This window comes from Heterocephalus glaber, unplaced genomic scaffold, assembly GCF_053883595.1.
Source record: "Heterocephalus glaber isolate CG9 unplaced genomic scaffold, H.glaber_assembly_v1.0 deba00001538, whole genome shotgun sequence".
Lineage (NCBI taxonomy): Eukaryota > Metazoa > Chordata > Mammalia > Rodentia > Bathyergidae > Heterocephalus > Heterocephalus glaber.
Window position 1 is genome coordinate 23,081,142 of NW_028258333.1, and position 21,331 is coordinate 23,102,472.

The following is a 21,331-nucleotide window of genomic DNA, read 5'->3' on the forward strand; positions in this document are numbered from 1 at the left end:
TCCGGAGAGATGTCAGTTCTGGGGGGAATGCGATTCAAGTTAGACACAGAAGGAAAGGCTCGAAGTGGGCCACAGGGCGGGCTTTGGTCAGTGCGGGCTCTCCAACACGAAGCTCCCTTCACCAAGAGCCCACTATCTCCATATCCTTCATGCACATTATTACACCTCTTCTGCCCTTTTTTAATGAGATAGGTATAATGGTCTGGTTTTACAGGTTAAAAAAAGTGATACTGAGAGGTTAAATAACTTGCCCATGGTCAATTTTAATAGTAAAACACATTGAGCATCCATAGTCCAAATATCCAAAGCCTGATATGCACCAAAATTCAAAACTTTTTAAGCCCTGACATGACATCACAAGTGGAAAATTCCATACTTGATTTCATGTGACAGGTCACAGTCAAAACACATTTTATAATTGTATGATGTTACCTTCAAGCTATACCTTCAAGGTCTACATGAAACATAAATGAATTTCAGGTTGAGACTTGGGACCCGTCTCTAAGACATCTTATAATATATAGGAAAGTATTCCAAAGTTTTAAAAAATCTGAAACTTGAAATATTTCTGATCCTAAGCATTTTGGATAAAGGATACTCAACTTGTAATAGTAGCAAATATTTTGGGGGGTACCTACTATAATTTCTAGCTGAGCATGTAATACCATTTAATTCTGAAACTAATCTTTATGAGGCAAAGATTTTATTAACCTCACTTTCCAGATAAGGAAACTGAGGCTAAGGGAGATTAAGTCATTTATCTAAGGATTAAAGATTTTGACACACACAGTCTTACCCCAGTGCTCAGGTCTGAAATCAGTATGTTACACTGGCTCCCAGAGTTGGACTTCACAATAACACAAGATCTAAAGCTTCAAAGTGTACTGCTTTCCAGCTCGAGGTTACTCAATTCTCCAAAGCTCATGTCTAGGAAGAAGCAATTGTGCTTTAAGTCCAAGCATATCTTTATAGGCTGCTCTGGTCCAAGGGCATCAAAGCAAGCTTTCAAAGGACGGAAGCACATGGACCAGGAAGGAGCCTGGAATAAGAAGGACAGGAGTAAGGTTACAAGTTAAAGAATGTCACCCAAATAAGCAGCCAAGCCTACCTTTCCTGACCAGAGACAATGAAAACTGGGAACAGCCTTTAGTTATTAATAATAATGATGCTAACAACTATTAATATTTACCAAACATCAGTTAGATATGAGACACTATTCTAGGCCTCTACATTCTTCTCAAAAGAAGACCTTCCCTTACAAAAAAAATATACAAAAAAAAAAAAAAAAGAAGACCTTCCCCAGGTGACTCAGACAAGAAGGGACAAATCCAGCATCTGGATCTAGATGTCTCTCCAGAGCCCCCAAGCTGGGCCCTTTCTGCTATGCTATGTCACCAGGGGGTGAGTTCACTCAGTGCCTCAGTTAATTAGATTTCTTCATCTACAAAATGAGCTCATTCTTTCTTCTATAATATGGAATGTGTTTTGGCGATTCTTTTACAAAAATCTGTCAAAGGCTTTTAAAGTTTTCCAGGCTGTCCCTAAATAAATACCTTTCAGAGAAAGAAGATAAAACTTTTAAAGAAGATAGCCACAATAACAAAAAGATGAATCTGTTATTTATTGTAATCAATTAAACACTCAAAACATGAAATGGAGTTGTATCACATCTCATGAAAAATGTAAAAGTGTAAAGTTAAATCCCAAGGGATGTGTAATGCATTATAACTCCTCTGACCTCCAGAAATTATTTTTACCAAAAGGATTAAGAGTTCCTAGGAAAAACCCTCAAAGATGCGGTAAGACGAGGAACAGATCTCACTGCTTTGTTGAATGCTTCCAACATAGTCATTAGTCACAAATTATCAGAGAAAAGGATTCTCCTTTCAGTAGTCTTGCCCCCCAAAAGAACAAAAAATCCAAAATGTCGTGTCAATTTGACAGCTTCATAAGAACTCAGAAAACACACTGAATTCGTGTTTGTCTAGTTCAGAGTCACAATATCAAGAAAAAAAATGCTAGGAAATAATTCTTGGAAAATAATCAAAATTCCGAATGCTTTCGTATACCGATAGAATCTTGTTATGATTTTAACAAATGTGGACTAAAGTCCACATATTTAGCCATTCTCTGCGATGGGTTTATTACTCCACACATGGCTGAATCCCCAGAGATCATCATTTAATTAAATGCAGGGAAGTCTTCATGGATAGATTTCTAATTTACTGTTTCTACAGCAAGAGTCTCAGAGGTCTCATTTCCATTGAGAGAATTCTACTGCCACAGAAAGAAGGATTAATGAAACTCAATGGCTGCTATCTTTCCTAAGGCTGAGACCTGCCGACTTGTACCTGTACTCTGGATTTGAGGCGTAGGTCAAAAGTGCATCTTGTCTAGGGGAAATCCCTTTCCCCCACCTGCAACACACACCCACCAGCAGCATTCTTAAATTTCAAAATTCCACACAGCAATTCTGCAGGGCTCTTGCAACTGCAATACTCGAAACTCTTCTGAACACATTTTTCCTTCCCCATCTACTATCTTGACAGAGAGTCTTGTAAAACTTATGGAAAAGGTCCGTGTCAAGATCTTGGGGAAAATAAACAGGCATGGTGGCACACAGCTGTAATCCCAGCACTCCGGGATGCTGAGATAGGCAGATCACAAGTTTGATCTTGGCAGCCTGGGCAATTCAGTGTCTTAGCGAGGCCTATGTCAAAATACAAATAAAAATTCAGTATTCACACTGAATACAATTCAGTGTGAGGGTCCTGAGTTCAATCCCCAGTACTGCAAAATTAAAAAAGAAATCTTGGGAAAACGTTAGGCTTCTCACAGAAGAGCACTGAATGTGGGGCACTGTTAATTCCAGGGGACAGCTCAGACTTTTGGCCCTGCTGTCAGGTTTCTGCATCTTTCTAGGGAGTCAAAGGAGTGTCTTCCCTCTGGGGTTTGGTGCTGGATGCCCCCAAACAGAACATGAGCCCAGTCCCTACCTTGCCCTACTCATTCTGCTCCTGACATAGTTTACTTCAGTCTAAGGGACTGGAAGACAGCTTTCAAAGAGGCATCTTCAGTACAGCAAAGGGATTTAACTTTACACTATGCAGTCCACACAGGCCTGCCCACTTCCTTCCAAGAAGGAATCTCCACTAATTAGCAGAGGTGTGTTTGTGTGTGTATGTGCGCGCGCACACGCGCGCATTGAGCATTTTATCAAACAGAACATCTCATAGTGTCTGGTCTGCCTGAAAATGTGTAATGGTTATTATTGTTTAAAATGGTTATTTTTCCACTGGACATGATGCCTATAATCCCAGCACTTGGGAGGCTGAGGCAGGAGGATCACCATGAATTTGAAGTCAGCCTGGGCTACACAGTGAGTTCAAGGCCCACCTGGACTACATAGTGAGACCCTGTCTCTAAATAAATAAATAAATAAATAAAGTTTTGAAGTCCTCTGATCCTATGCCCACCAGCAGCCACTCAGGGTCCTGTGGCTTCAGTTATCAGGATAACTCTGGCTGTGCCTCCCCTCTGGTTTTCTCTGGCCTTCCTCAGATGGAGACTCAGCATCTCTTGCCATCATCTCCCCTAACTGACATTCAATTCAACACATCCCACGTCACACACTGCTGCATCATAACTCGTCCTTGGAGACCTGGCCCAGTTTTCGTCACTGCTCTGCTCAGAAGACTGCAGTAGCCCCCAGTGCCCTGCACGCTCCTTGATCCACTGTTGATTCTGTACCTTCAGTGGGGCCTCACCTCTGCCTTTCCAAACACGTCCTTCAGTGCCCCCTGTACTCGTATCTTCCTGGGGTTTCCAACCTTCCACCCTTCATTCCAGAAACGTCAATACACCTTCCTGTTTCCATCCCTGCCTGTCAGGATCCTCCCATCTCTTCATAGCCACCTCTTTCCTGCGGTTTTGCTTACCCCAACCCACCCACTCCCACCAGCAAACACACAGCTGCTATGAACTGACCCTCTTCTGAATCCACATCGAAATTTGCTTGTTCTTGAAGATGCTACCACCTTGATCAATTATAGTGCTAAGCTATGAACTTGTCCTAACTACAAAGCCTTAGAGAGTCATTTTCAAGTCTGTGTTTTTACAGTGTTTAGGACAATGCTTTGAGCATGTGCCGTATGGTCAGGAAATAGTAGTGGGTACATCCATGCAGGCAAACAATATGCATTTGTTTGTTTTCAAGAAAAATTGGAAGATGTATAAATTTTCATATTTCTTAATGATGATGATTGAGGGGGTACTGGGGATTGAACCCAGGGCCTTCACACTAAGCTGCTTCCTAGCCCTTTTTACTTTTTATTTTGAGACAGATCTCACTAAGTGCCCATGCAGGACTCAAACTTGTGGTCCTCCTGCCTCAGCCTCCCAGAGTATTAGGATTACAGTTGTGTGCCATCACTTGGGGCAGCTAATAAGGAATGTTAAGACAAAGCAGTGTGCTAAAAGACTTACTAGTATATGATCTCATTCAAAATAAAACAATCAACCGAGCCACCTTGCCCATAAGTGAGCCAGATCATGCTGATATGACAATTCTAATGTGTAATATTATGAATGTGCATGCTGCTATTTCAATATAGCCCCCGAATCTGAAATCAGACTTCTCCAGAGTCTCCATCTCCAATCCTTTGTTCTTTATCTCTGTGGAGTTTCTTTACAGCCTTTTTTATTTTTATTTTTTTAACTTAAGTTGGTACTGAATTTTTGGCACTTAAAAACCTATCATTTTAAAAAGGGAGCTCAAAAAGTAATAAGCAAGCCCAGATTTGTATTCAGTGTCCAAAAAAAAAAATGCAATTTCTCCACTTTAATCTGATCCAGCCAAATGGCCAGTCCAATGTACGACATATGTCCAGCCAACTGGTTAGAGTCCATGCATTTAGTTCCTTCTGTAGATTAATGAGATTATGGCATTGTTTAAAAGAGGCAGAAAATGCTAATTTGACATCTACCATGATATACTTTACAGTTTGGGGGGCTTTCTGCATTTTAAGACATTTTTAATTACTTTGTTGCGCTGTGCCAATGAGGACCATATGCCCATACTCGTCCCTCTGCGGCTGTCTCCATAGTCACCTGCACATTCCCAGCAGCACAGACTGTTGGATCTTACTTACCACAGCCTCTGTCTGGAAGAATCAAAAGCAGTCTTCTCCTTCCACCTGCACAGGGACCTCTGGTTAAAGCTGTTTCAGAAGAAAATAAAAGACACCTCCACATTGGAACCAAAAGGATGAACTGACTGTGAAAAGAAACCCTACTTCAAACAATAGGAGTCCACCTCAAACACTCCCCAAAGGTGACTTAGAAAGGCTGAAATTACCTGTGACTGGGATCACACAGGAGAATCAGAAACATTGATTCTTTTCTTGGCTGGAATGGACTGGGCTGTGGTGGAAGGCCTCTGGCTGCAGCAAGGACAGGGACATGGTGAGCAAATTATTGACAGACTGTGACAGCCTCATTGTCATGGGACTCAATCAGGGCCAGGGCATGGCTCAGTGATGCCTGGACTCAAGATGGGCACTAGGGTGCTCTGAGGTCAGTGGCATGTTCCCAGAGGACCCCTGGGACCCTGTGTGCAAGCATCTTCCCATTTGGGTCTTTTCCTCCTGCCAGCGTGCTTACTGAGGGCAGGTGCCAAGTCTGCACAGTACCCCTAGACCCCCTCAGTTGGCCACCCTCGAGGAGGGAAGAGGGACAGAACTGGCAAAGGGAGGAATAATCCTTTTCCTGAGTGGTAGAACCAGGATTTATTATTATTATGATGATGTTGTTGTTGTTGTTGTTATTGTTGTTGTTGTTGTTGTTGTTGTTATTATTATTATTATTATTATTGCAAAGCAGCCCTGGCAGAGGGGAACATCTCTCTGCTTTTATCTTCAAGTTTGACTCCTGGCACTGGCTGTGATACTTGGGATTTTGAGCTTCAGGGAATTCAGAGATTTTGGTGGTACAGTGTATTAGGAGAAGGGGAAATCTTGGGTGCACGTTGAGCACACCAAATACCATCTTTATGGAAGTCGGTGGATGGGTTGACTGAGAACACTGGGCTCTTGCAGTTATGGTGGGAAAGATTCATTCTTGGCTACACTTCTATCAATAATTCTCTCCCCTGAAAAAGAAAGATCATGGTAGGAGGGGGTGCACCTTAGTGGTAGCGCATTTGCCTATCATGTGGGAGGCCCTGGTTCAATCCCCAGTACCACCAAAAAAAAAAAAAAACCACTATGGTAAAGAAAAATTTGGAGGGCTGGGAATGTAGCTCAGTGGTGCAGCATCTGCCTGACAAGCGCAAGTCTCTGAGTTTGATTCCTAGTACCAAAAAAGAGAGAAGAATTTGGAGTAAGTCACAAGATAGAATTAGTGTTAGATTTCAGAGTGACCGTTAATCGAGGTTAGAATTTCCGCTTCTCCTGCGGTGAATGCATCATGAGGTGAATAATGAGTGTGCATGCACATGTCAAACTGTGCCCTGAGGATAAAGCAAGTTCTAATGTATGAGGAAAAGATTAAATATTTCTGTTTTAAAAAAAAAAAAAATTAAAGGGGCTGACAGTGTAACTCAGTGGTAGAGCACTTGCATGACATGCACAAGGCTCCAGGTTTATTCTCCAGTACTGCAAAAATAATAACACCAGGACAAAAAATAATAAAGATGTAATGCTGTGTTTTAAGGTGATGTTATCACATTAGCATTCTTTGGGGACTATTTACCTGTATGTCATAAAGATTAATTATCTTAAGAATGTAAAGAGAATCTGTCTTGTGTTAGGGCTGTTATATTAGGCCTCATGACACATAAAGTCTCTGTCATAACTATTCAGTCCTGCAAGTGTAGCACAAAAGCAGATACTTAAGAAAATATTTGTGGCTGTGTTCTAATAAGGCTTTATTAACAAAAACAAAGATTTACCATTAAATATTAAATCTGCTTACTAAGAAATATATTTATACACATTTAGTAATCTGTCTCGAAATCTATTTCATTTGATTATAGCATAGCTGCTTTTTTATGTTTTCTCTTCACCTGTTCTTTTATTTTTATGTTTATATATAAATGCATGAGTTGCAAATGTTTATAAGTCTTACTTTTAAAAATCTATTTTGACAAAATAAGTTCTTTACTTTCACCATTAGAGTTAATATTATACCGCTTAATATGAGGCATAGAAGGGCCAAGGATTTAACTCAGTGGTACCGCTTCCTGCCTCACAAGCACAAGGTCCTGAGTTCAATCCCTGGTACCAATAAATAAATAAATGGCGTAGAAACCTTACAAGTATATGGGACCATTTCTCCTCTTCTCATTATTAATGCTACAGTTGACATATATGTCACATCTATATACTTAGCTAATCCACGAAGCAACATCATATTTTTTTCTTTACACAGTTACATGTAAAAACTCTGGCTCTCAGAATCATCAGTATATTTACCTATTTGCATACAGTAATACAAAGTAATGTATTCATTGTAACATAACTTTTTCTGTTTAAAAGTAATAAAAACTCATCAGCAGATACTGCAAAAAAAAAAAAAGACTGGAACTTTACTCAGATGACGTACATGAACTGCATTTTTAAAAATTCATTGGTGGTTCTGCAATATACCATTAGGCTATGTGTCATTGTGCTGCCCAGAAGGGTGTTGGGAATGATTGATGTGACATGTGCTAACATGCAGGATATTATTTTATTTTCTGCAAATGCATCTGAACACCCCTACAACTTTAGCAGAGAACTGTGCAGTACCTTACTCCTCTGAACCTCTGGAGAGCCCCAGCCCATCCTCATCTCTTTGTAGGGTGATAGACTTTACATGGAGGGATAGTCAGGATGGAGGCCAAAGTGACTTATCTCTCCAAAGCCTTTCCTAAACATCACTCTAGAGCTGACAGCTAGAATCTCAAAAGATAAAAATTTTTAAAAATTACCCATGCTAATGCATGCAAAATTTTTGTAGCTGGATACTTAGGAAGCATCTAGTATATGCCAACGTCACTCTAAATGCATCACCTGTATGAACTGATTCAAACTGTATGGTGCAGATAATAACAGTATCATCTCTCTCTTACAGATAAGGGAGGCACAGAAACATTACATAATCTGGCCAATGCTGCCCAGCTGGAAAGCGTAAAGTCAAGATTTGAACTCAGGCAGTTGGGAAAGACTACACCCTTAGCTACCACAGTACAAAAAGTAAAAGATGACCAAAGACAGTCCCACTGCAAATATAAAGATGGAGAGAATGGCTTGTTTTTTTCCAACAACTCCTGAGCAATTATTGAAAATGTTTTGTTGGGGCAGGGATTTAGCTCAGTGGTTTCGCTGCCTGCTGCGCAAGCGCAAGGACCCAAGTTCAATCCCCAGTACCAAAAAAAAAAAAAAAGAAAAGAAAAGAAAATGTTTTGTTTACCACAAAAGCGTTTTAACATTTTGGGGTTCCAAGATGTGAAATAATGGTGTAGAGACTTAGTTAAACATTGGAATCATGGCAAGCCTGAAATGAGGAGGTAGATGGGAAAACAGTGCACAACAAAGCCCAAGCATCTGCACCTTGGATCACCCAGCAAAAACACAAGTGGCAGGGAAGAGAACACACATGAGCTCTTCTCTGCCACCTCCTCCCCAGCACCTGCTCCTCTTCCTAGGTGGAACCTTGTGCTCTTGCTGTAGGAAGGCAGTAAAAGGCTCCCAGGTGCTTCTGGAGCCAGCAGCTTTCCCCACTCTGAGAGGCCTGGTGAAAATCTGCAGCGGACTAAAATGTCAACCCCAGGAAAAAAGGCTACAGCACTCAAAAGGCAGGCATGCTGTTCAGGAAATGTGCTTTGGAGACCATTTGTTGTTACTCAAGCATGCCCCTTGCGGAGATCTCACAGCCCCTCTCCAAGCAACTTATTAAAGTTTGCTTTCCAGCTGCACATGGTGCTGTCCCTGGGAGGACTTCTGAAGTTTGAGGTTCAATATTAGGTTGTTTAAGACCCGAGGATCAGTGGAACAGATTAGAAGATGCAGAAACAACTCCAGACACAGTCAGCCACCTCATCTTTGACAAAGGAGTCAACCATCCTCACTGGAGGAAAGATAGCCTCTTTAATAAATGGTATTGGAAAAACTGGATTTCAACTTGCCAAAGATTAAAACTAGACCTCTATCTTCCACCATGCACTAAACTAAAATCGAAGTGGATTAAAGATCTAAATTTTAAGACAGAAACACTAACTTGCTGGAAGATAAGTTAGGTAGAACTCTCAAAGACATTGGCATAGGAAAAGACTTTATGAACAAATCCTCAGTAGCACAGGAACTAGCACAAAGAATCAACAACTGGGATCTCATCTTATTAAAAAGCTTCTGCACTGCAAGAGAAGCCACCAACAGAGCTAAGGGACAACCTACAATCTGAGAAAAAAATTTTACCAGCTGTTCCCCAGGCAAAGGTCTACTATCTAGAGTATGTAGAAACTAAAAAAAAAAAAATCAGACCCCCAAATATAAAGACCCAATTCAAAGATGGGCCTCTGAAGTGAACAGACATTTCTCAGACAAAGAAGTAAAATCAGCAAATAAACATATGAAAAAATGTTCAACATCACTGGTCATTTGAGATGCTGATGAAAACAACACTGAGATTCCACCTCACCCCAGAAAGAGTGGCTGCTATCAAGAAATCAACCAATAACAAATGCTGGCGCAGGTGTGGGGAGAAAGGAACCCTTCTCCATTGTTGGTGGGAGTGCAGGCTGGTGCAACCCCTGTGGAAATCAGTATGGAGATAGCTCAAAGAACTAGGACTAGAAGTCCCATTTAACCCAGCTATTCTCCTACTGGGTATCTTCCCCAAAGAATTAAAAGAATCATACCATGGTGATATATGCTCACCCATGTTTAGAGCAGCACAGTTTGTAATAGCTAAAGCTTGGAAACAGCCCAAATGCCCATCAACTGGGGACTGGATAAAGAAGATGTGGGGTTTTTTAAAAAATAAAATGGAGTACTACTCAGCCATAAAGAAAGAGAAACTAGAGACATTTATAGCTAAATGGATGCACATTGAGGCCATACTCTTAAGTGAAATAAATAGAACACACATGTGTAAATACCGAATAGTTTCTCTGGTGTGAAAAACTAAAAGTGTAAATAAGGATTGAAATGTATAATTGATATTGTGAAATAGGAAGAAAAGGTCTAAAGGAGTAGGGGAAGTGGGATGGTAGGGAAAGGAAAGAAGGGAAAAGAAAAAATATGAGAAAAGAAAAAAATGGAAACAAAGGTTTTGTAAATAGGGAGGGGTGGAGGGGGTGAAGGGAGGGCAGGGGAATGGGGGAAAAAACATAAGAACGAAGACACATCATGTAACAATACAAGATCCCAATGAAGAATGTGACTGTATCGCATACCTAAAATGTACCAGTAAACCTAATGGGAAATAAAAAAAAGAAATGTGCTTTGGAGGGCGAAGACCTCCTCTGCAGCTGCTACAGGGGTGAGGATGGGAATAGAAAATGGAAAGCCCCACGGTTGGCAGCAAAAAGAAGAAAAAGAGAAGTGAATCTTCACCTTTCCTTTCTTCCAGCTGGCAGCATGGGGTGGCAGCCTTAGGATGACCATTAGAGCTGGGCTGAACCTCGGTTCAAATCCTAGCTGTGCCACTTTCTAGTAATTAGACCTTGGGCAAGACCTTTAACTGCTCATACTTTCTTCGGTCCACCACTACCTTTCCTTTTCCCAGATCCCTGGAGATCAAGGGTGAGTTTTTAATGAAACCCATAAGATCAGGCCCCCCCCCTTATTGCTCACTCAAAACCTACTCTATTCCAGCCAGAATTCACTTTGAAGAGCCATGCTGGTTCTCACCTCTGGGCCGCTGCACACTCCCAAGCCTCTGTCCCTCTGTCTGGCACACTTTCCTTCCTCCTCTCCTTTTCTAACCTAGCCAGCTTCAGGTCTCTGGAATGTCACTTTTCCCAAGAAGCCTGCTGGCTGCCCCCATGTGCTGCCGCTGTGCCCGGAGCTTACTTGTGGAGCACTCAGAACCCCACAGGGCAGTGCAGCTCTAAAGCAGCTCGTACAGTCAAGCCCCACTGCCCGTCTCTCCTCAGCATGTCACTCACTGCGCTGTGAGCTTGGAAAAGGAAGATCCCCTCTCTCCTGCTATCCCATTAACTGGCACCCTGTTCAGCCCTCTCTGTGTATCTCTTTCCTGCTAGGCTATAAAGCTCTGTAAGGCTCCATGAGGGCAAAGCCTCTATGTGTCTTGTCACTGCCATACACCCAGAGACCAGTACAGGGTCTAGTCAGTACATAACATGAACTTAAGAAATATAATGGACCAAATGAATAAACCTCTCTGCACCTCAGTTTCTCCCTCTGTAAAATGGAAGGAACACTCAAGAAATAGATATTTGAGAGGGCTGGGGATGTGGTTCAGTAGCAGAGCACTTGCCTAGTGTGTATGAGACCCTGGGTTCACTCGTATGTGTGTGTGCGTGTCTGTGTGTGTGCGCGTGTGTGTATCAAACAAAATGCATCTGACACAGAGTAGAAATCAATAAACAGAATCTGTACTGTCCATTCAGTATACACTCATGTTTCTGATCAACCTTTAAGACTTGAGAAAATTTGCATTTAGCAGGTTGCCTACACCCATTTCAGAAATATAACAGTATCTCTCTCCTTAAAGATCTCTAGAGAGGAAGCCACAACTCTCCCTCTGGCAAGTACCTGTTTCCAGCCCTTTGTTAGTCAATCACCTGACACTTATGTCTTAATCAGCATGTACTAGATATTCAGATACACTAAACACACCCTTCTTCTGATATCTACAATAAAATCTCTCACAAAACCACTAGAGTCACGATTTCCAAGTTATTTCTCCTCCCCAACCAAGTTTTCTCTCTCTCTCTCCCCCCCCCCCTCTCCTCCCCTCTCCCCTCTCTCTCTCTCATCTCTATCATGCCTAAACGTTTTCAAGGGACAAAGATTCAACTAGTCATTCATTCACCATCCACTGAAAGCCAGAGGTTACAGACTGCCAGCTAGAAGCTAAGGCACAGAGACAAAGATGGATGAGACTGAAACCATGCTCTTTGGGAGTTCCCAGTCTATTGGTTGGAGCAGGCACATAAACAATCATCACGTTAAATAGTCAAGTGAATCAAGAGAAAAATTAAGGGTAGTATCATAACTTTCCAGAAGAGGGAGCTAGAGAACAACCTAGTCAGACCTTAAAATGGCCCTTGCAAGCAAGGCTCTTTTGAACCAGACCTATTGCCTGGCTTTTCTCACTCTGTCCTCCAGGAAGATGAAGAACAGTTCATCGGCACCTTCCTCATAATCACTGTCTCAATCCATCATAAAGGCTAGCTGTAATGAACACAGAAGTCGCCAAGGACAAGTCCTCTTCTGAATAGGTCTGTCCCAAAGTCTGTAGGCAGGACTTGGAATCTGCTCAGTTTAGCTAACAGGGTTATCCAAGCACAAATTCTACCCTGACAGGCGCCTGTGTGAGCAAATCAGTATTTGTTTCCTCTGAGGGTTACTTTAAGCTCTGAATCAGTCTTCAACGCTCTTTAGTCTTTATTTTGTATACTAAAAAACAAGGCTTAGCTGAAATTCAGAATCACTATTAATTTCAAAAAGAGGAAGAAGAAGAAGCATGAATTATAAGTGAAATGATATCCCACATTCCTGCCTTGCTAGTGAGGAGGAACACATTTCTTTCTGTTCTGTGCATGCTCACAGAGGGCAGCACATGAGGAATCCACCGCCAGAGATGGTGCTGAGAACAGGTGGCTCAACAGTCCTCTGACAGCTGTGAACTGAGCTCAGGGAGGTGTCTCTGACCACTCTGGCTCCCACAAGCCCAGCCCTGGACACCAGAGTCCCTCCCCACTGCAGGAGTCTCCCAAGACACAGAGCAGTGCTCTTCATCCATTCTCAGGGAACAACAGTTCTGAAAACAAACACCACCCAGAACAAAGCAGAGGCCCAGGGGTGGGAAACAGTCCTGGTGAAATGTAGGCACTGAGTGAGCTGGCAGCATGGAGGGCCCACAGCTCCACATGGATGGATGGTGGCCCAGGGGCACAGTCTCTGGAGGAGTCACTGGCTTTCAAAGATGACCACAACCAAGTGCCACGAATGGGTGGCTTCTCAACAAAACTTTCTCATAAGTCTGGAGGCCAGAAGTCCAAGGCCAAGGTGCCATCAGAATTGGTCTCTCCATGGCTCGCAGATGACCCTTCTGTGTCTTCATGTGACTTCTTCTGTGTTTATCTTCGGTCCAGTCTCTCCATAGAAGGGCACCAGTATTCTAAGTATTGGGTTGGGGCTCACCCTCATCACCTCTCTAAAGCCCCTATCAACCAAATACAGTCACATCCGAGGTGCTGGGAGATAGGGTTTCACATATGCATTTTGGGAGGACACAGTTCACCTCATAACAAGGAGCATAAAAGGGAAACACACAACGAAGAAAAGGAGGGTGCTGGGGCCGGAGATTTAGCTCAGTGGTTTCGCTGCCTGCTGTGCAAGCGCAAGAACCCGAGTTCGATCCCCAGTACCTAAAAAAAAAAAAAAGAAAGAAAGAAAAGGAGGGTGCCGCTAGGAATGTATGGACATTAAAATGGGTTTGATATGAAAGGCTAGGGGACAGGGTAGAGGATTTTAGTCACTGCCTCTCTGCTGATGACTTTCAAATCATCTAGCTGTGTAGCCTCTCTCTCTCTCCGTTCCAGTTTCACATTCCCAATGGTCACCTGGACCTGTGCCATCCAAATGACCTGCCAACACATTACACAAACAAGAAAATGCAAACTGAACTTGTATCTGATTTTTATTATTGTCATGACCAATTTTCCAGGAATTTTGTTGATTTCTTGTATCTCTCACATCCATTCCCTTTTCTCAGGACAGTTGCTAAAATAGCCCTTCTGCTCACTGTTATGTGAGCCACTCCAAATATTCCCCAACAAGTCTCCTGGCTCCAGGTTCTCCTTCCAACAACCCATCTACACACATTACTCTCTTGGATTAATCTTTCCAAACACTGCTTTCATCATGAACCAACCTCTGCTCTGAAACCTTCCATGACTCCCCTTTATCACAGAAGAAAAATTTTATCTATCCTATCACACTATGCCTTTCACAGTCTGGCCTTTCGAGTCTGACAGTCTACTCCTCCCCTAAGCCACTCTGATGAAAAGTGCAAATAAATGAATTAATTAACACTCCTACACAAGCCTTCCCTTCCACAAAATGATGTCATCCTGTGGCTTCTTTACTGCCACCTTGCCACATTCCATGTAAATGTTCCTATGTCCAACATTCCCTCCTCTACCCCTAAATCCAACCTTTCTTTTAAGTTCCAGCATCAATACTGCCTCCTCCATTCCTGACCTTTCCTGATCATTACAAATATCTTATCCTTCTCTCCATAGTACTTACCCATTAACACTTAAATGTGCTATTTGTTCTATCTTTTCACTATCCCTGTGTGTTGTCTCACACCACAACTCTGTGTGTGTGCCTCACTCCCCAAATTCCACAAGGGCAGGCACTACACAATCCCCATGACACACAATGACCACAATAATAACCAAACACATTCACAGGCACTGGGCTGTGTCGTCCAACATTATCTCATTTAATTAAAATAACAATCCAATGAGGTAGGTACTGTTATTATTTTCATTTTACAGATGAGGAGACTGAGGATTAAAAAGATTCAAGAACTAGCCCAAATTAACATAACTAGTAGGTGACAGACAGAGCTAAGACTCAACACAAGTCTGTGTGATCCAGAAGTCCCTGAGACTGTACTCATACCTTTCGCAGAGTACATGCTGAGCATATGCTTATGAATTAAGGCCATGCCTACTACCACAGCAATTGAGGTGGACAGCACACAGCATAATGGCCTCCAAAGATGTCCATGTTATAATTGCAGGAGCCTATGAATTGTTACATCACATTCCAAAGGGGAATTTAGGATGCAAATGGAATTTAGTTGGCCAATCAGTGCACAGGGAGATTATCCCGGTCCACCTAGGGGAGAGGGCGGCAAGATCAGGAGTCCTTAGTGGAAGAGCAGAGCAGAAGAGAGAACCAGGAGTGACACAATGTGAGAAGAATGTGACCTGTGATTTGTGGCTCTGAAAAACGGAAGAACGGGCCCCCATTGGCAGCCTCCAGACACTAGAAAAGGTATGGAAACCGATTTGCCCATTAAGCCTCCCTGATATGTTGATTTTCAACCAGTGGGATGCACTTGAGTCAGATTCCTAACCTACAGAAGTGTAAAATGATAAATTTGGTTATTTCAAGCCACCAAATTTGTGGTGATCTGTTACAGCAGCAATAGGAAACTAATTCAGGGTGCACAGGTTTCCAGCTAGCCCTAAGTTATCCTGATGAATGGGCACTGCCCTGGTGGAAAATAAGTGGGCTGTGCTCTTTGGAACCCAAACATCTGCCCGGCAACTCCATGAGAGCTCTCCCTAGCCAGAGATTATACCACTCCCAGTAACACCTGTTTCCTGGGGTGACCCTTTCCCACCCTGTCCCTGAACTATTCTGAAAATGGCTTTACCAAGAAGGACATGAAACTCTGAGTGAAAGTCACACATTAGTGACAAAATTCTCTTAGGAAGACTATTATTACAATCAGAACATGCATGGCAGCCTTTTAAAATATCGTTCCCTAGTGCTTTCACTCCAAAGCACTCCCCATATATTATCTTAGGCTCCTGAGCCAGCCCTTAAGTGTGCATAAAATGGCAGTTTCAAGTGCACCTCGTGGTTTTTTGGTTTTGGGATTGCAGTTTTTTAGTCAGTTCCAAGAATTTTACTCTTAAGAGGCCCAAGTACCATGGTAGAAAAATGTATTTTTTTAAATGGTAGCAGCACTCCTAGTTCATTTTTTTATTCAGCAAGTGATACAGACCAGGTACAAGCAACAGGAGACTCCAGTCGAGTCCCATTCCCCTTCTTGCGCAGCCATTTGACCTGTGGCTTTGCCTAAGTGACCTTCTAGGCTCTTTATATCTAGGCTGGGACGCACCTTGCAAGGCGGTGGCATGGAACCACTGGCGGCCTTAGTGTGGGATCCACATTCCCATCTCCCATTCCCCGTCCGGCTCCTTTAACGGATTTCCTGCAACCACCGGGACCCTCATGGGTCTGCCACTTCCCTCTCAAATGAACAGGGGCAGTGCATCTGGCGGGATCAGCTTGATGTTTGTGTCCCCATAGTAATGGAAACAGTAATAGCTACCACCCTGCTATTTCCCCAGTGCTTTACATACACGTTATCACTTTACAGGCCGCGTAGGGCTGGGCTGCACCGTGGACTCTGGAGCGGGGCCACCGTGTCCAGGAATCCTGACTCCTCCAGCACCAGCGATACGACCCGACCCTGTGCACATTCAGCAACATCTCCGGCTCGGCTTTCTGGGAAAGAGAAAGTACTTCTTCGTAAGGCTGTCATACGGATTGCGTTTGCAAGAGTCCCGGTAGTAAAATCAATACCACATTAAGGGTATTTCTTGGCTCTTTGAAGTTAAGTATGAGACACCTGGAGCTCAGAAATGAGACACGTACTCGATGAGGGACAGACTGGCCATGGTGTCTGTTAGTCCTTGTACTTTCTGCCCTGCCACGTTCCTTCTGAACTCTCCGTGCCGTCCTTATTCTCCCATCCGGAGACGAAACAGGCTGTCCTCCCCGCTTCCCACTCGGAGCCCCCACAACTCTGAACAACCAGGAAAACTGAAAGGTGCGCCCGCCCTCCCGCGCCAGGCGTGCCCTCGGGAGAAGAAGCCAACAGGTTTGCGCTTCGCCCCGAGCGCACTGGGTCTCCCCGGAGCTGCCGCGCAGAAGCGCGAAGCTCCCAGCACTGCCGGGTGCTGCGTGGCGCAGTGCACGCTCCGGACGCCTGTCCCGCGCTGCCTACCGCCGAGAGCTGCGGGGTGGAATCCCGCCCAGATGGGGAGGAAGGCAGTTGTTTTCCTCCTGGTGGAACGTTCCACTTGAAACGGTTCCACAAGGGCTGTTCTCGCCTCCGACTCCGGGAAGAACTGTAATTAACACAGCAACAAACGCCCACGCCGCTAACTGGCAAAGGGAGTGTAACACGAGCCGCCGCTCCAACCGAATTGGGCCAATTGCTTTCCCTTCTTGCCTCCCATTTGGTCTGTTTGGGTTCCGCAGTCATCCAACTGTAGCGTTTCTTAAAACATGTCAGTGGTTGGTGATCGTGTTTTGGGTTGAACAGTTCCACACCGGGCGCTGGAGACCGTGCGCGACCAGCTGCCGCGCTGGTCCCCGCTTCCGCGGCCCCGGGAGAGGCGGGCAGAGCCAGGGCAGGGCCGGTACCTGCCGCCTCCGTGGGCCAGGGCTGGGGGGGTGGTGCCCCCCGCCCCCCGCCCCCAGCGGGACAGGTCAGACCGGTCCGCCGGGTCTGGGGACGTCCTAGCTGCGCTGCGCTCCGACTGTGGCCCGGACGGCCGCGGGGCGCGGGGCCGGGACACACGGGACCGCGGACGGCCGGGGCGACCCAGGCGGCTGAGCTTGCGGTAGGACTGCGCGGCCCGGCTCGGGGGCAGCATCGCGACTCCTCACGTTTGTAAGAGTCAGATCTCAGATGCTGCCATCCCGCGTAACCACGCACCCCCATCACGTGGGCCTGTCACACGCACACTCTCAGGCCCGGCCTCGGCCCCACTGATTCAGAACCTTCCCCTGGACAAGTCCTCGCGTGACTCGTAGACACGCTGAAGTTTGCGAAGCACCGACCGCCGTATACCGTGTTACATCTTCCTCTAAAGTCTTGCCAAGGTGTCCCAAGGTGTAAAGACTCCTTGCAAAAACTGTGGGTCGGGCAGATGCTTTCGAGAAACGTAATCCCCTCTCAGCTGAAGGCGTGAGCCCCCTGATGCTTCCCAGTAGCGCTAGGAATTAGAGCTAGGTAACGGGGCCGGGGGAGTTCCCTAAACCCAACCTAGAAAAGCTCAGAGACCGACGGAGCGCCAAAATCTAAGCAAGAAGAGTGAAATAACTCTGAGATAATAACATAAGTGGTTACTCAAGGCTAATGACTATCAGGTGAGCAGTTTAAACAGTACGTGCTGCGCGTTTAGTAAATTCACTCTGCTAAAGAGCCACCACCAATTTTTGTATACCTAGATTCATAAATACACTTTTATGTGTATATGTATATAGAGACAGACAGAGAAATATGCATATTCTAACAGTATCTCACACATGGTAGGAGATCAATATTTTCTGAGCCCATAGCTGAATCCTGTTACAACAGATTCCCTCAGAAAGAGAATTTCATATTTTACAGCAGCATGAATCTATCCCCAAATTAAAATATACTACTCATAACCAACAGTCCATTTCTATGTTTTTTAAAACATTACTCATGTATATCTCCATCATAGGTACATAGCCTGCACTTGAACATGAAGGGTAATAGGAGCCCGCAGGGGTCCAGCATAGCTACTTGAGGAATCCTGCTAAGTCCTCCCGGTTAGAATAACCCAGGATATCTCCCGGGTGTCCGGGTGTCCGTGTCCCCGAAGGTCCTCCAGGCCACATCCCCTCACAGATCATGGATTGTAATTTTTTCAGTCATTGTGCTCCTATTACTTACTGATCTGCAAGCCAAACACTTTCAAACTGAGGCTGCACTCAATGGCCTGTAATAGCTCCAATTCATTCTAAGTACTCGAAGTTTCTTAACTAGGCAGCTAGTCACTTGAGTGAGAAACCATGCAAAGCAGGGGTGGTGCATCCCTCATTACCTGGTAATTAGGAGGATCATCATAATTCTCTAAAGTCAACAACGCACTGCAGAGATTTTGTGTGTGTGTGTGACTCTGCTATGTCCTAAGTGCCTAGGACAGAGCCTGAAAAGTATCTGGTGCTCAATAAATATTTGGGATTGAATTGAATTGGTGCTTGAGTCTACAGCCAGGTGGAGATTATCACTATCACACCTTGACACTAATGCCTGCACGTGTTCATTTCCATTCCCTCATGCTTTATCTTTGCCCAAGGCAACTAAAATCAGTGCTAAGACAATGGAATTGGAGATAATAATGATTCTGGAAGGAAAAGGTTGGGGTTGGGAAGGAAATGTATCCAACAACATATAGTGAGAGGTGGCATGAGAAGAGTGACTTAAATGTGAACAGCAGAAAGGTAGTTTAAAAATGACTCGAGAAATCAGGAACTGAAGCACACACCTGTAATCCCAGCACTCTGGGAGGCTGAGACAAGAAGATCATAAACTCAAGGCCCATCCTGGGCAATTTGTGATTTAAAGAGACTCTGTCGCAAAATTAAAAAAGGGCTGGAGATGTAGCTCAGTGGGAAGGCCCTGTGTTCAATCCCCAGCACCAATTGCCATTTCTAAAACAAAAATTTCTAAAAGACAAGAACCTCCAGTATATTTCTGCTTCCCCATACAGTATAACAGCAGCTCACATACAGAGTACTCACTACATGCTAGGTACTCTCTTCATCCTTATACCAACCCCGAGAGGTCCTGTTATTACCTCATCACGCAGCAGAGGCACTGAGGTATGCAGATGTTTACTCATTTCCCCCAGCATCACACAGCTGATAGGCACAGAGCCAGGATTCAAACAGAGAGTTTAATTCCAGTGTTCCTCATTTGTGGGCTAGGAGTGAAAACTCCATGTGAATTAGAAAGAGAAAACAACCTGACTGATTATGCATGCTGTCTACTGTCCCTGTTTGAACATGCTGTCGGTTCACTGCCATGGCTCCTCAGTTTACCCTGGGGATTAGCAGCAGCTTCAGGATTACTTCTGTCTCGTTGATGGCCACCTATGTTGAGACCCTCTACTTGAGCATCCTCACAGGAGAGGTGCTAAGTCAATGAAGGATGAAAACCGGTAGACTAACAGTCCACTTTCTTCTCCCCTAGTGATACTGTAATAGGGTGATTCAGGGGTGGATGCTGCAGCCTCTCAGGGGGCTCCCAGAGGGACTGGGTCCCAAGTTTTCATCATGTTAACCGCTCCCTGATACACCCCATATTGGCTTTGTTCCCCTCCTGGTCTCATTACCCACTGTGTTTCCCAGAATTCCCTTTCAAATAAACTTCTTGTCTCAAGGTCTGCTTTTGGGAAACCCAGATCAAAATACTTGTGTAACATGATCTTCAGTGGGATTTTCCTACTGTAATGGATTTAACAACTAGGATCTCAAAGTAAGAATGTTAAATTCTCCACAACTAGAAACAAAACACCTGTTTGGTGTTTAGTAAGAGGTGACTACCTCATGTCTTTCCTTTTCCCCAGTCCATATTAGCAGAGAATAGAAATGGTTCAAATCTTCCAATAAGGAATTCTATGGCTTTTCCTTGCCCTCCCCATGGAAGCTTCCCTACTCAAGATAACTGAAATTGTACTAGAAGTAGACATTTTGTGTCATGGAATAGGCAGAGGCCTCTGTGGGATCTACTAAAAAAATACATATGCACCCCCACTTCCCCACAAAGAAACCTGCTCTAGGCACTGAGCACACAGACCTCCACACTCCAGCAGAGAGTTGCAGCCACACGCCTGCCCTTCTCGCCATCACCAGCAACAGGAGAGCCAGAAGTGAACAGGGAATAGCGCAGAGATAATAGACAGGGATGAGAGAGCATAATGTGCCACTCTCTCTTCATGTCCCTTTGGATCAGAAAGGGAGGTGTGCTAAATTGGATAAGAAATTGAAGCTTTGAAGAGGTCTAGACTGTTTTTATATTCATTTGCTTTTAATTAACTTAGCGTGACTAAAAACCTATGGGTTCTTCTTGAGATATAGGTAAAAGAAGGGGCAAGGAAGATTCTCTCTAGCACAGTTAGCACAGCAACTGGAAATAACAATCTTTAATATTTAGATCCCAACTAAATTAAGCTTTTCACTTTTACAAGTTATACATGTTTCACAAAGAAAATTCAGCAGAGCCTGCCTGGATATATTATCTAACACATACTCTTGAATAAAGATGAATTATTATATGCTAATGAAAAATCATTGGGAAGCAGTTTTCTTTGCTCCCCCCCCCATTGGACGAGAACAAAACCAAAGTTTCTTCCCAAATCATCTAGGAGAATTGAGCAACAAAGATCCACCCAAATTGGAAGAGAGAAATTCATTTCTGATGTCAGTCCACAGGGCTACTTTATCCAGTACATTTATTTAAAATACTAGACATCCTGACATTGAAAAAACTCAAAATCTGCTTCAAATGAAAACTCAGCAAGCTGAGA

At 44.0% G+C, this 21,331-nt stretch overlaps 1 protein-coding gene across 1 annotated transcript; it reads right to left on the reverse strand.

The window, feature by feature from the left end:
- Nucleotides 1-249: 249 nt before the first annotated feature.
- Nucleotides 250-17,712, reverse strand: LOC110350080 (uncharacterized). The gene is made up of 5 exons (XM_021261380.2): nt 16,990-17,712; nt 16,343-16,487; nt 5,357-5,441; nt 5,151-5,219; nt 250-1,039 (listed from the first exon to the last, which is right to left on the reverse strand). The coding sequence occupies exons 1-5, from the start codon at nt 17,710-17,712 to the stop codon at nt 1,006-1,008; spliced, it is 1,056 nt and encodes a 351-aa protein (XP_021117039.1). The 3' UTR covers nt 250-1,005.
- Between the last annotated feature and the right edge of the window lie 3,619 nt (nt 17,713-21,331).